Source organism: Hemitrygon akajei, chromosome 10 (assembly GCF_048418815.1).
Source record: "Hemitrygon akajei chromosome 10, sHemAka1.3, whole genome shotgun sequence".
NCBI classification, from domain to species: Eukaryota; Metazoa; Chordata; class Chondrichthyes; order Myliobatiformes; family Dasyatidae; genus Hemitrygon; species Hemitrygon akajei.
Window position 1 is genome coordinate 144,508,798 of NC_133133.1, and position 16,590 is coordinate 144,525,387.

The 16,590-nt window shown below is 39.6% G+C and overlaps 1 protein-coding gene across 2 annotated transcripts in view; it reads right to left on the reverse strand.

Moving 5' to 3' along the window:
* atxn10 (ataxin 10) overlaps positions 1 to 16,590 on the reverse strand; it is a 195,290-nt gene that overhangs the window by 58,246 nt on the left and 120,454 nt on the right. Inside the window, exon 10 of one of the 2 annotated variants that reach the window (XM_073059231.1) lies at positions 12,792 to 13,149. The exons of the other annotated variant lie outside the window; for it this stretch is intronic. Within the exon in view, the coding sequence (XP_072915332.1) occupies positions 13,123 to 13,149 (27 nt within the window). The 3' untranslated portion in view covers positions 12,792 to 13,122. Of the gene's footprint in view, positions 1 to 12,791; positions 13,150 to 16,590 lie in introns of those variants that run through there. 2 annotated transcript variants of the gene reach the window in all.

Genomic DNA, 16,590 nt, shown 5'->3' on the forward strand with positions numbered 1-16,590 from the left:
CAATCAATAGATTATTCTGCCTTAACAACATTGCTTCTGAACTGCAGTTTGATGCCTCACACCAGGGGAAATATATACAGTGCAGTTTGGTTAATTGGGCTATTGGTTATTTGGGGCAGCCACTTATTTGGACAACTCTTAAAGAAGAAAAAATAATCAAGTAAATAGCTGGGATTCTTTTTGTTTATTTGGACACTCTACTGCTTACTTATGATGGGAGAATGTTGCTGAACAGTTTCTAACTAGCTTCAGTCGCGTTTACTTGTATGGCCGTTAGAGTGAACAGATTTTAAATAGTGTCAGTTGTGTGTACTTGTATTCTGTTATCCATTTGGGCTGACAGACACTGATTCAAAAAGCAGTGATTTTTGATATTTTGTTTTCATTTTGACTTTATAATAATTTCAGACCCTTGCCAAGATGCTATGAAAAGATTTGACACTAGTCAAAAAAATTACCCTACTGCACCAAATTAAAAGCCATCTGCCTAACACCACTCTCTGTCAGCTGACAGAACAGTGAGACAATTCGGAACAATTGTCGAAAACATTGTATCAAAACATCAAGGCAGGAAACATGAAGATGAGGAAAGTGATGAAGATGGCACATCTGAATGTGAGCAGTGATTACATAGGATGCCAGGAAATTTATTGTTGTATTATGACACTACATCATGCAGGAAAGCAATGAAGGCAGTCCATTATCTGCAAGAGGCGTCTGCAGGTTTTGTTCATTTACAGTCAATCAAAAGAACACGACAGCGTACACTGGATGAATTCCTGCATCGATAACTATTAGGTTATGGTTTTATGGTTTTATAGAAATTAGTGTTCTAATTTGTTCTGTATTTCATTTAAATACATTACATGTTAATCAGTTAAAAAGTAGTTTGTCTTTTTTTTAATATCTTTTTAACTATTTCCATGATACTTCAGCTAACTGGGGCAGCCGCTTAATTGGGCCTAAATGTACCAGTCCTGATATGTCCCAATTAACTGGATTCCACTGTACTTAACATTACATCATCTCTCAGCCTCCTTTAATTCATTTAAAAAGAACCTTCTCCCATCTTTCCCTATAACTAAAGTACTCCAATCCAGGCAACATCCTGTGAACCATCTCTGCACTCCAGCGCAATCACGTCCTAGTGTGGCTAGCAGAAATGCTGTATTGACAACAGTAATATTTCACACAATGGAAGAAAAATGGAGAACATTTTTTTACTGAATGATATTATACCTGCTAGGGGTAAGGTTAGATATAACATGTGACTTAGCCAAAAACATGCACACATTGGGGATGCGGGGCAAGAGAACTCTATTCAGGAGTATTGAACTTTTGGCGCTCTTTGAAAGTCAAAGTTTAATTTTATCAGCTTTCTTCTCTGTCATACGATTTCCCTCTTCTTTCCTCCCGTGTCTCTACTTAGTTCCTCATATTTTGTTATTTTTTTATACTCTAGAAGGCAGCTTTTTTGGCCTACAGATCATTCCTATCAGTCCCATTAGCCCAAATTTCCCATAACCTCTCTCACGTCTATCATCTTTCCTCTAGACTTTCCTGCCAGCCCACTACACTGGAAGTTATTTGCAGCAGCCAATTAGCTGGCAGCATGTAATTGTGATATGAGAGGAAACCCAAGCACACAGGACAAGCAAACTCCAAACGGACAGCATAAGATCAGAATCTGAACTGGGCTGCGGGAACATTATGACAGCAGGACCACCTGCTGTACAACTGTGCTTTCTGATCAGGTAGTGAATGACACTTATGAAGTTTCATTGACAGATAATGGATCCCATTCTTAGGCTTATTCCCTGTATAATTATTTTCTTTTATTAGAATACAACCATTGGTTCACTGTGGTGAAGCATTTCTAAGAAGTGATGGCTTGGGTGGACCGTATCTCCTGAGATTCCCAAGTAATCACACGAAAATGAGGTCACTCTTTCAAATTCTAAAGTCCAGTCACAAAACGAAACAAGACTACTACCACCTTGTGTTCAAAAATCAGGTTGAAAGCAGCAGCCAGTCCATTGTTTTTCCACATTTATATCACAGGTTCAGCTTAAAGTTTACTTTCATTATGCACCGATTATACAATGTGATGCAGTAGTAATACAAATACTCTATGAGATTGACATAGATCACATGACTGGCAAGTAAAAGGAGAAATATGCATGGTTCATTTAAACTTTACCCAAGCTTATTTTTTGGGAAACTAAAACACAAGTCAAACTTTACTGCAATATTACAACAAGTGGCTCAAGTACCACAGAGCTTAATACACAGATAGAACATTCATGTGGTATTTTTGCCTTTCTGAAGGAAAACTGAACTTCACATTAATAGAAACTGGGGGGAAAAACAGATAAATCTCAGAAGACACAGGCCACAAACTTTGTAAGAAAATGACAATGTTAAGAGTGCACATCAATATTTGTATAATTAACTGAGAAGCATATTGTGAATGAAGGACCATGAATGTCAAGTTGCCCATGATGCTAAATGATTTTCACCACTCTGTCATTAATCACTAGAGTTTGCTATCAACCTCACTGCCAATTATTGCCTCAGCAAATAAAGGATGTTTTCTTAGCCACTTTTTATATTTTCCCATTTCCTTCTTGGACATCCAAACATGTATTTTGAAGTCCCTCTGTCCTTCTCAGAATCCCATTATTTACTGTCTACTCACTTTTCTTGTTTACCCTTCTGAAATGCACCCAAATAAATTTCTTTCATCAATTTCCCTTCCGCATCACAAGTCCAATACTGGATTTTTGAGAATGAAAGCTTTTATCCTAATTACCAAACACTTTTTTTTTACCTTACCTTACATTTAACTTCATCAGTTATGCACCTTCATGCAGTCCTGAAGTAAACTGCCCAGATCATGAACCCAGCAATTTCCTTATTTTGCCTTCTTGTGTGTACAGTGTCATTAGTACAGTTGTTGCTATAGGCAATGCACATCACCACAAGAACAGTGATATGCTCATTAACCTTTATTTAATACATAAGAAATAGGAGCAGGAGTAGGCCACCTGGCCTGTCAAGCCTGCTCCACCATTCAATAAGATCATGGCTGATCTGGCCATGGACTCATCTCCACCTACCTGCCTTTTCCCCATAACCCTCAATTACCCTACTATGCAAAAACCTATCCAAACTTGTCTTAAATATATTTACTGAGGTAGCCTCCACTGCTTCATTGGGCAAAGAATTCCACAGACTCACCACTCTTTGGGAAAAGCAGTTTCTCCTCATCTCCGTCCTAAATTTACTCCTCCAAATCTTGAGGCTATGTCCCCTAGTTCTAGTCTCACCTACCAGTGGAAACAACTTTCCTGCCTCTATCTTATCTATCCCTTTCATAAAGGACATACTGTGAGAAACACAGCCTTTCATAGTATTTCACAGGTTTGTTGTTGTGTTAATTCATACTCTGAGCTGTTGGATGACATTAACTCTCCTGTTTCATCAGTCCCGAATAGACCCATTACACAACTTCTGGTCGATTTGAAGGTCAGTAAAAGCTAAGGATTACTATAAATTACAACCCTTTGAGCCAAATATATTAAAGTCTGCACGCATATCTATGAAAAATTCTCTCCCTTGCTGGAAAGTACATCTGGAAATAAACACATAAAAGATACTTATATTCTTGGCCATAATTTTAAAAATCATTTCTATATGGGAAAGATGACATTCGATCTGAAGAAAATAAACAAACACATTGTGTGATTTCCCATTATGCAACCGAAATCTAGATTGCTAATTTTTAAAATTTCTCTCTCCTTCTTAGGTATTGGGATCTTGTTTTCAAATACAAGCGATCCTGCAGATGCAGAAATCTACAGTAATACACACAAAATGCTGGAGGAACTCAGCAAGTCAGGCAGCATCCATAGAGAGGAAGAAACAGTTGACATCTCAGTCCTGATGAAGGGTCTCAGCCCAGAATGTCAATGGTTTATTCCTCTCCACCGCTGATGCCTGAACTGCTGAGTCCCTCCACACTTTGATAGATAGATAGATAGATACTTTATTCATCCCCATGGGGAAATTCAACTTTTTTTGTGTACAACTTGTTTCTGTCCAGTACTGTACACTGTGAGTTGGCTGATGAGGCCAATACAAGATACATAAACACTGACAAAGGTGGGGAAAAAGATGCTCGACAGATGAGGAGGATGTGTAGCATGGGAACATGGTGCCCCTATTCCATAATTTTTGCTAGTCTCCTGAATGCTCTTGCTCCTGCTCCTAATCCTAATCCTGATGAAGGGATTCAAGAATCTCTGTGCCTTCCTGTGTGTACTTTCTTCATTTTGAATAGTCATAAGCCAAGGACGACCATGAGTTGAAGAGGATGTTGCATTTTATTTGCTCAAGACAAATTTGAGGACACCCTTGACATGTTCTCTCTGTCCTCGTGGAAACACGCCATAAAACTGTTGAAACCTGGTGGCTATCATGTCAAATTCATGGACAATGCAGCACATTCACTGGAACAATTGCACATAACTAGAACCTTACAGCTGGGGATGTTGGCAGAGGACACCAACATTGACAAGAAGTGAAACAATTGATTTGGTTCAATTTGTGGAGACCTCAAATCCTTCCATTGCTTTGAGGTGCCTGCTACTGCCAAGTACACAGGAAGGAAGAGTCCAACTGGTTGGTACATCACACCAAATCTGAACCATCAATCATCTGCCATCGAAACCCTTTTCTATATAATTATTAACTCCATTTTACAATTACAGCATGCTCACAGCTGGTGTCTCTCAGTTCATTTTTTGTAATCATGAGGACATCCAAACTCTATTGTCCAAAACCTGAATCAGTCCTACTCGGCCCTTACCTTAGCTTCATCTAGCAACCTCAATTTTAAAACTTTGAATGGCTCTGATAAAGGCTTTTGGCCATAAGTGTCAACTCTTTATTCCCCTCCATAGATGCTGGTTGGCTTGATGAGTTCCTTCTGCATCTGCAGAATCTTATGTTTATTAAAACTTAGAAGTTGTTTTCAAATCTTTTCATGGTCTCACACTTCACAATCTCTCTTATTGCTTCACAATTCTCTGAGCTAACTACACTCCAACAATTGTGAACTTCTGACTTTCTATGAATTCAGTTGCTTCACTATTGTGTTTTCAACCACCCAAGTTCTCATCTCTGCAGTTCCCTGTTGCTTCCACCACCATCTCCATCAACTGAAGACTACCTGAAAATCCTGATGGAGAGAATGGTGGAAGGAGAGCCACAAACAGCATTTAAAGTCACAAACGAGGAAGTCTGCAGATGCCGGAAATCCGATAACACACACGGAGTGCTGGAGGAACTCAGCAGGTCAGGCAGCATCTGTGGAAAAAAGTAGTCAGCGTTTCGTGCTGAAACCCTTCGGCAGGACTGGAGGAAAAAAGCTGAGGAGTAGATTGGAAGGGTGGGGGTTAGAGTGAGAGAAAAGCACTAGGTGATAGGTGATATGTTGCAAGCCTACACTGGTGACTGTCCCGCACGTTTCCTACACTACCTCAACGGCTGCATTGGTGCAGCTTTCTGCACCCATGCTGAACTCGTCAATTTCATCCACTTTACCTCCACATCCACCCTGCCCTCAAATTCACCTGGTCCATTTCCGACACTTCCCTTCCCTTTCTTGATCTCACTGTCTCTAACTCTCTGGAGAAAGCTTATCCACTGTCTATTATAAACCAATGGATTCTCACAGCTACCTGGGCCATACCTCATTTCCATCCTGCTACTTATAAAAAACACCATCCCCTTCTCTCAATTCCTCCACCGCATCTGCTCTCAGGATGAGGCTTTTCATTCTAGAATGAAGGAGATGGCCTCCTTTTACAAAGAAAAGGGCTTCCCTTCCTCCACTATCAACACTGCCCTCAACTGCATCTCTTCCATTTTATGCACATCTGCTCTTACCCTATCCTCTTACCATGCTGCCAGGGATAGGGTTCCTCTTGCCCTCACCTACCACCTCACCAGCCTCTGCGTCCAGCACATAATTCTCCAAAACTTCCACCACTTCCAACTGGATCCTACCACCAAGCACATATTCCCTTTCCTCCGACTTTCTGCTTTCCGTAGGGATCGCTCCCTATGCAACTCCCTTGTCCATTTGCCCTCCCCACTGAGCTCCCTCCTGGCACTTATCCTTGCAAGTGGAACAAGTGCTTCACCTGCCTTTATACCTCCTCTCTCACTACCATTCAGGGCCCCAAACAGTCCTTCCAGGTGAGGCAACACTTCACCTGTGAGTCTGTTATATACTGTGTTTGGTGCCTCTTGTATGTCTGTGAGATCCGATGTAGGTTGGAAGACTGCTTTGTCGAGCATCTATGCTCCGTCCGCCAGAACAAGCGGGATCTCCCAGTGGCCACCCATTTTAATTTCACTTCCCATTCCGATATGTCCATCCACTGTCGGGATAAGGCCACACTTAGGTTGGAGGAACAACACCTTACATTCTAGTTGGGTAGCCTCCAACCCAATGGCATGAACATCGATTTCTCAAACTTCCAGTAATGCCTCCAACCCCTCCTTCACCATTTCCCATCCCCTTGTCCCTCTTTCGTGTCATCTCCCTGCCCGTCCATCGCCTCCCTCTGGTGCTCCTCCCCCCCTCCCCTTTCTTCTTTCTTTCATGGCTTTCTGTCTCTCTCACCAATCAATTTCCTAGTTCTTTGCTTCATCCCTCCCCCTCCTAGTTTCACCTATCACCTTGTGTTTCTCTCTCTCCCCCCACCTTTCAAACCTACTCCTCAGCCTTTTCTCTCCAGTCCTGCCGAAGGGTTGCAGCCCGAAACGTTGACTGTACTTTTTCCATAGATGCTGCCTGGCCTGCTGAGTTCCTCCAGCATTGTGTGTTGAACAACATTTAAAAAGTGTCTAGATGAGCACTTAAAACACCTAGGCATTGAAAGCTAAGTGTCCAGTGCTAGAAGATGGGGTTGATAATGGCAGGGTTCTTATTAGTGTGTGTGGCTAAGATGGGCCGAATGGCCTGTTTCTGTGCTGTGTGACTCTAGGTATATGGGAATGCTGAAGCTGCTATCTGTTTTACATGGTAATCTTCATAGCAAATTTTGCCTAAGAACACTTTGAAGTGCCTTAAATCTTTTGATGTTATTGTAAATGAAAACATGTGTTTGTTGTTCAAAGTGTAATCAGGATGAAAAGAAAACATAATAATATTAGATAAAAATATCTTTGGCAGACTAAAGATCCCTGAAAATGAGAAGAAAAGTAGCAAGATGAAGGGGCAGATAGGATTGGGAAGCACGCAGAATTTTTTTCAGCTTTGGCTGCAAAGCTTAAGTCAACAAATTAATACTATAAAAACAAGGAGATCTATTCAAAGGGAATCCTGTAAACATTGTGGACTGGATCAAATTATTACAACATAAAAACATAAAATGCTGGAAAAACCCAGCAGCTCAAACAGTATCTGTGGAAGGAGAAACAGTTTGATGTTTCAACTTCAAAACCCTTCAGCAGAACTGCGAGAGAAACAAGTCAGTCTGGATAGTAGAGGAGGTAGAAGATCATAGCTGTAACAAAGGGAATTTCATGGATGATCTGATTTTCAGATCAAATTAAGCTTCCTTGTCTGTGGGAATTATTGTTAAAGTCACATAGTTTGTGTCATGTTGAATAGTCTGACAATTATTCAAAAAATAAGAAAAGAAGAACGCAGACAATAATTTCAAATGGGTAATAGTCTCTGAAAGTATCACAAACACTTTTGAAGGCTGTTGGTGTATTTAATTCACTTTGTGGTGGGCATCAATATGGATAAAATCAGGTTATCAAATATGAAAAACATATTGGGTTCAATAGAATTTGTCTTCTAAGAAATACTTGTCAACCACTTGCAAACAAACGCAAAGAAAACAAGAAGCCAAGGGGAACACATAGCAACAAGTTCTTCTTTGGAAGAGATTTATTTGCTTCCGGCAGTACCGGATAAGAAGAAAATACACAGACCTATCCTTGTAAATTTCTGGTTCTTGAACAATAACTCAACCAGGAAAGATTGGGAGAATACTGATGTGTGTGGAGAAGAAAACAGAAAGACCTCAAGAGTGTATGTTCACGCAGCATTCAAAATAGGCAGATGATTTTCTTTATTAAGCAAAGCACAGAATACAAGAGCAGGGGGATCATGCTCTAATATTCCACATTCTAACTTGGGATTAGGCAGAGTATATTTCTCTACTTGCATGAACATAATTGATTGAACAGACTCCTCCTCTGTTATACATTATCTCTACTTTTGTTATTCCAGTGTGCCTTTTTCTAACTCTTACTAATACCATACTTCTTTAGATTTTCCTGTTCCAGCTGGGCTGGCCGTATACCTTCACTTGAGGCCTGCTGTTGGTTGGGGTCGACGATGGATGTTGCATCCTAGCAACCCAGGGCAGAAGGATATGGAGAGTAAGCCCATGTAGTTGGCTCCCTCTCCACACAGCTGATGAATCCGAAGGAACAGCAGAGACCGATACAATTTGGCACCAGCATCTTTGCAGAAGTTGCCAGTCAGCATTGAACTCAACATAGGATTGCCTTAGGGACTCCAACTCTGGCCTCTTCCTTGGGGTTTACTTCCAAAGCCTTCCCAATGAGTGGGTATAGCTGCAAAGCAGCGGAGGATTGAGATCAGAGTTTTCCTTCTACTAGATGAGCTACCAACTACGGATGATGAGCCCCATCTGCCCGAAGCAACTAGTTTAAAGACACCAGTAGCCTGCCTTTGCCCCTTCACCTGTCAGTAGAAATGGTTCTTCTGGGCTTAGTAGCTAACCCACACATGAAGGCCAAGAGCTGAACTTGGTTGTCAGAGGCTATTTGAGATGCATGCCAATGGTAGAATTTCATTGGTAGTGGGAGCTTATCCCCACTACCATCCCCCAGCTATACCAACCTTATAGAACCAATAGAATTCTTACAATACAATACCCATAGATTTCTAGCAGTTTAGTAAAAAAATGACTGTAGAATTTGAAGTAGGATTGTGCACGTCGAATTGTATCAAATAATTAAATGCACAGTAAACAATTCCTAGACCTAAAGTTTGGACCTCCAAAGTGGAACTTAAATAAATAAAATAAGAAAATTGTTTTCACCGAGATGATCCCTCTGTATCAGATGTACACGATTAGAAGCCGAACACTACATAGCGAGACACTCATTTTCCAAATGAAACAACACATTAAATTATGTCTAATGCTACTGAAAGACAAATAAATAGATAGAGGCCAAATTTCCAGAGCCAAAATTCTAGCAGATGTCTGACAGAGAGAAAAAAAAAAATCAGAAAAAAAAGCTGGGAATTATATACACAAGTTCCCACATTCAGTTGGGAAAGCTTCTATCCAAACCTTTCAAAGTTGCTCATCTCAGAGGGGGAGGGGCTGCAAGGGAACCATCTGAAGGCGGCCAAACAAAAACCACGCTAAGTGAAACTTAGCATTCAGCAGTAAAAGGAAAAGGCAAACACCAGGAAGGAGGACCAGCTAGGAAAGTGTTTGCTACCATTATTGCTGGGAATTTTATCACCAGTTCACTTTGGCTGATGACGCACAACTATTTGAAGTGAGTACAAGACTTACTACCAAAACCAATTCTGAGAGCCACCCACAAGAAATGTCAGATTTCAACCATACATAATAGTCAGATCAAAAAATATAGTAAGGCAGACTACGCACAATGCTAGAGCCTTCTCCTGACTAGATCAATAAAACAAAAATACGTTTGACAATCAAAATAGGACAATTAACAACAAAGCATTAGAATCCCAGGGAGCAGGCCAACAGCAAACCCTAACCAACAGAGCCAATCCTTGCAATGGGGCTAGGATGGTTGGTAATGGCAATCACACGCAAGACATCAGATTGTTCAAGTGTGCCCCTCGTGAGCTGTGGTGTGGTTAGACTTGTACAGACTTTGAGTCAGGATAGAAAAGGTGTCGTCAATGTGCTTCCACTTGCCTCAAAATATGTCAGCATTAGAATCAATACTAAATGAAGTGATTCATATCTAAGCGATACCATCACTGCCTAAAGGCACTGGCACCTGAATTCTGCTGATTAGAAATGGTCTCAATTACATATCTAACTTAAGAAATCAAACAATCATATTTACCACACATATTTTTTGAACCAGAGTTTTAAACCATCATAAAATCAGATGACTTTGATAAAGTGGCAGAATAAAAGGAAAGATGAGAGTGTGGCACTTCAGAGATGGAAGTAAACAAAGATCTGGTTGAGGAGATGGTGCTTGAGATTGAACAGGAGATCAAGGTTCAGATGGCAGGATAGTAAGAGACAGCATGATGGTGATCACAAGGTGATGAGATAGCAGGAGTCAAGGCAGCAGCAATACGAATGAAGAGGAAAGTAGGAGACGAAGTAAAAATGATAGCAAGGGTAAAGGCAGCTAAATTGAAGTCTGGGGTCCAGAATATGGCAAAGAGGCAATTTCTGTGGTTATGGCTTTATATATAAGGAAGCCATGGATTTGAGGTGATAGTAGATTGAGAAGGAAATGAATGTGAAATGAGGACTGAGGTAGGGGGTAGTTGAGAAATGGCAATGCAGATGATGGAGAGAAGGTTTTGAATACCTAGTCAGATTTATTTTCCAGAATAAATAAAAAGGAATTATATTTAGAGCGATGGTCTAAAAATATAAAATCCTCAAAGTTAAATTGTGCCACCCAGTGTTACAGCTGCAGAGGCACTAATGCTCCGAGTTCTCTCTCATGATTTTTCCTTTCCTTAAAAATATCCCATTACCTGTCCTAATGACCTTTTGTGGTTTGACATCAATTAATATTCCTGTGAATTACTGAGCTCTGCTTTTGTTCAGTCAAAGGCCATGCCAAAATGGAAAGAATAGCATGTGCTCTTGTTGAATCGTTTAATTGCAAGCATTTGCCAAAGTAGAAAAATGCTATCCTTTAAGATTTTTTTGAGTGTGCTAAAAATCTGCAACTTTATGCACAATAATTACAATTTAAACTATTTGCACAATCAAAACAAAATAATGCAAGACACGCAAGGGTTGCGTATGTGGAAAGGCAAGTTATGATGGACATCTGGGGTTGTTGCAATCATTGGGTTCAATTCAATTAAATTGCAGGCGTCAGTTGCAGATATTTTGATTGGGAGGGGATGTATTTGGAATTACATTCTTATTGCACAAGGCTACACAAGAGGAACTGTACCTAGATGTGACATCATATTTCAAAGTTCTAAGTAAATTTATTATCAAAGTACATACAGTATATGTCACCATATCCTACTAGGAGATTCTTTTTCTTGCAGGCAATTCACAATAAGTACAAAGAAACACAGTAGAATCAATGAGAAACTGCACACAACAAGATAGACAAACAACCAATATGCAAAAGACAACAAACTGTGAATATACAAAATGAAGGATAAATAAATAAATAAGCAACATATGTCAAGAACATGAGATGAAGAATCCTTGGAAGTAGGGTTGCGAGTACAGTTCAGTGTAGGGAAGAATGAAGTAAAGTGAATTTATCTATGGTTTCTGAATCTGATGGCGTGGGTACTGAGGCTTCTATACCTCTGCTTGATGGCAGCAGTGAGAAGAGAGCATGGCCTGGATGGTGGGGGTCTTTGATGATTGTTCTGCATGCTTTTTGATGATGGATACTGCATGCTTTTTGATGATGGATACTGCATGCTTTTTGATGATGGATACTGCATGCTTTTTGATGATAGATACTGCATGCTTTTTGATGATGGATACTGCATGCTTTTTGATGATGGATACTGCATGCTTTTTGATGATAGATACTGCATGCTTTTTGATGATAGATACTGCATGCTTTTTGATGATGGATACTGCATGCTTTTTGATGATGGATACTGCATGCTTTTTGATGATGGATACTGCATGCTTGTGACAGCACTCATTGTGGATGTGCTCAATGGCAGGGAGGGCTTTACCCATGATGGACCGAGTTGTACCCACTACTTTTTGTAGGCTTATCCATTTAATGGCATTGGTGTTTCCATACCAGGCCATGACGCAACCAGTAGTATACTCACCACCGTGTATCTATAGAAGTTTGTTAAATGGCATGCTAAATCTTCACAAACTTCTAAGAAAGTAGAGTGCTTAATGATACCTGTGAGCTGGGCCCAGGATAGATCTTCTGAAATGATAACACCAAGGAATTTAAAGTTGCTGGCCCTCTTCACCTCTGATAGCTGATGAGCACCAGATCATGGACCTCTAATTTCCTTCTCCTATTGTCAATAATCAGCTCTCTGGTCTTGTTGATACAGGGTGACAGGTTGTTGTTATGACACCACTCGGCCAGATTTTCAATCTCCTTCCTATATGCTGTCTTATCACCACCTTTGATTCAGACAATGACAGTGGTGTCATCAGCAAACATAAATATGGCATTGCACCTGTGCTTTGCCTCACAGTCATATGTATTAAGCAAGCAGAGCAGGGAACAAAACATACAGCCTTGTGGTGCACCTGTGCTGATGATGATTGTGGAGGAGATGTCATTGCCAAATTGAACTGACAGGGGTCTGCTAGTGAGGAAATTGAGGATCTAGTTACACAAGGAGGTATTGAGGCCTTGGTCTTGGAGATTATTGATTCGATTTGAGGGGATAATAGTATTGAGTACCAAGCTGTAGTCAATGAAGAGCATCTTAACGTACGCAGCTTCACTATCCAGATGAACATTGATGTGTAGTACAGTTGACTGGTTATTTGAAGTGTATGGATTGTCTGAGGAGGACAAAGAAACTCCTTTACGACATATGAGGTTACAGTCAGTCCTTGAAAGTAGGCAAACTGGAATAAATCAATTATTGGAGATGCCCTGGTTACAATTGTACAATTGCAATCCAACATAATTAGGCAACTGGTTAAAGGCATTGGAGGAAAGTAGTGAAGTTGTCTTTATTGCAAATTAAAGAAAGGTCAAGAAAAATCATGAGAAATGACACATTTTGATCACAACTGTGTACAATGTCCTCTTTAAATTTGGTTTGGATCTTTGTGGTGCTGCAGAAAGGATGGAAACTTAAATGTTTGACAGCTGACCATGGACCTACAAGACACAGATTCAAATATGAAAGGCAATGAAATAAGTATTTGAGAAGAAACTTGACAAGAAAACTCAACACTGCAGTCATTTTATGAGAAGGAAGATTATTTCAAATTAAATTTGCAGAATGATTTGAATATCTTTATCTTTTATCTGATATTTACCTAGTGACACCAGCCTTAAAACAGAAGCTGCACCTAAAGTACATTTATGACATTGAAAAGGATTTTCAAAAGCTCAGGCAAATTTTATTATAACCTATGCAATGTATCATAACTCATGCAAGATCACCACTTTAAGGCGGTCCCCCACGTTAGCTCAAATACACTGCAATCAAATCATTCACTCAACACTCAAGCAACCAAATTATTTGTAGATAATTAGAAATCAGATACCATTGCATAGATGCATCAAAGCAGCACAGGAGAACGTCATACTTTAGCGATACTGAATTACCACCACAGATATTTATGACTCAAATATCTGGAACACAATTATGCATCAAAATAAAGTGAACCTTTAACTCTTCTACTCTTGGCTTTCCCTTCCTGTTCTTTTCTCTTGACTTCCATATCCTACCCTAGTTTGTTTTTGTACTTTAATTTTATTTTATTTTCCAATTTCCACCTTGCTTTGTTTTAAAAGCTGTCTTTGTTTGTTGTCATTTTGCAGGCAGTTTAACATTTTGTAAAATGCACTGGAAACCGATCTGAAGGTAACCTATTGAAAGATCAGGTTACACAGACTATACAGTGACATGATACTTCTAACTGTTAAACTTCAACATTACCCAATCATTAAATAAGTTGACATAGATAGCACATAAAGCCAAAATTCTTCAGCTGCCCTAAACCTAAAACCATTGTTCTCTTTCTCACACAAAGCACTGCTGGTTCAGCTGGTACTGCAAGATATTTCTTATAATTGCATCATGAATGCTTACTCTGTTTCTGCCAGCTATTGTGCTTTCTTCACAAAACAGATTCAGAAATAAAACTATTATTATCATCAACACCTTCATCTACATTATTTCTTTCCCACTAATTGGGGAGGTTCAAATTACATTTTCTTTCAATTCCTTTGAACTGAAATAATGCTCTTATGAAGAACATTGTGGCATTTACATCATCTTCCTATTTGCATCACAGCCTCACCAGTTATGAGGCCAGGAACTGGCCAGACTGTGACGCAAAGATGTAAGCTTAGATAAATGCTAGGAAAATTTACTTGTTTCTTTTGAAGAAACTGAAGCAACAGCTCCCTGTATTGAAGCTTTCAATACTGACCCTTTTCCCAATCACTGTGCTTGATGCACCCTTTTAACATTTGACCAAAAGTCAAATCCTGTACCTTGCATCAGCAGTTACTTCCACTTCTATTATATCACTGATTCCACCAAGATCCAGTCATCCATAAATCCTACTTTCGGAGGCTGCATTGACTTGAGTCAGCCAACCTTTCCAATGTTCAAGTTTTTCTAATTATCTTTAATTCACATCATTGCCCTGTTCCTCTTGTTTTCTAATTTCCAAATTCTCCAACTCACTCGAGTCATTGTTCTTCTGATTCTGTCCTCAATGTGTTCACGTTCAGCTCTAGACTGGAATTTCATACAATGTTGCAGCAAAGATGGGGACACCCCCCATGCCTATAAACAAGACTCTCAGAGAACCATTATGCAAAGCAGGGGAAGAAAAAAAACTAATGGCTGAAAACATGAGTTCAAACAACACTGCTGGAATTGTCGGAATACAATCAGAATAGAAATAAAGAGGGTGGCACAGTAGTGCAGCTAGTAAAGCCCCTATATCACAGTGCCCGAAACTTGGGTTCAATTCTGACCTTGGCTGTGAGCTGTATGGTGTTTTAGCTAGGTGAGTTTCTCTAGGTGCTTGTGCTTCCTCCTGCAGCTCAAAGAATTTTTGGTTAAAAGATTATTTGCCACTGAAAATTGCCCCTGCTATGTTGGTGAATGTTAGAATCTGGGAGGAAATGATGCGAAGAAGGGGAAAATAAAATAATGGAATTAACGTAGAATTTGTATAAATGACTGGCTGATCATTGGTGTGGACTCAGTGAGCTCAATGTTATTAAATGTTCTGATTTACCACAGTCAAATCTACATAATTTTGAATCCTTGCTGATAAAATATAATTTCCCTCAGCACTAATGCAGAGAAGTAATGTGTGGTCTTTAAAATTCATCTCATTCTTATTACTGTTATGTAGACTGCAGAAACAGAATTATATAGTATGCTTAACGCACCAATGTTATAAAATTACCTGTGTATCATGCTCTTGTCCCCACAGCCATCTCCTATTATGGACACTCAGCCAAAACACTGTGTGAATTGATTAGTTATTAATTCTGTAGTATTTAGGATTTCTTTTAACTTCTTAAATTGGGATGGGGGGGGGGGGGGGGTTGAGGAGGTGGTGGACACAAGATTCCCACAAATGAAACATGCAACATACCAAACATTCAATAAGGTCAAAATTGTCTATTTTATACTTACCAATTTGTGTTCATTCTTCAGTAATTTTCAACCACAATTGACCCATTTGGTTTTAATACAATATGCTTGACCCATCCTAAGTTAAGGCCTAAAGCAAAGCTCTCCAGTAATTCAAATCAATAGGTTTAATTATACGTTCAATCAGAAACCTAATGCGCTGTTCTGAATGCCACCTAAGCAACCAATTATAAGCTAGTAAATCAATTGCCAGTTTTTCTAAAGACCCTTAAATGGATAACATCCCCATATAATTAACCAAGGGGAGCTTGATATTTAATACCAGGCATCATTAGTTCTGAAGAAATGTAGCTGATGGACTGATGTCCAATTTAAAGGCATTAATTCTTCCTGCCACTCCGGGTCAGGCTGCATGATCATTATATAACTGCTTCATCTAACTACTTCTCTCACAGCCCTCAGAACCCTCCATTGTCTGCTCCCTCAAGGCCTATGGGTACTAAAGCTTATGTCCAAGATAAAACAGCAAATATTTCTTCATTTTGCAAGCAGACAATACATCCACCTTAGGTAAAGAAGTAACACTTATTTCATAAGCATCTCCTTGGCATCTTCACCATTATGAGTGCTCCAGCAATATACGCCCCCACACAGTTATAACAAACAGAAAATGCTAGGAGCACTCAGTATAGCAGCCAGCAACTGAAAAGAGAGATAAGAAAATGCATAAAATCAAAACACTTTTGATATTGGAAATCCAAAATAAAAAAAACACACACAAAATGCAGAGATACTGATCAGGTCAGGCACCATCTCTTTTTGGATTATTAAACATGTATCTGCATGGTCAAAAGTAGGAAATGCTTAAGGGATAGACAGTGACTAACTAGTTCTATGCTCTTAGTTCAAACTTACTCTGAAAGAGTTTCTTCAAATTACATAACTGTACGACTTACATCTATTACAATCTC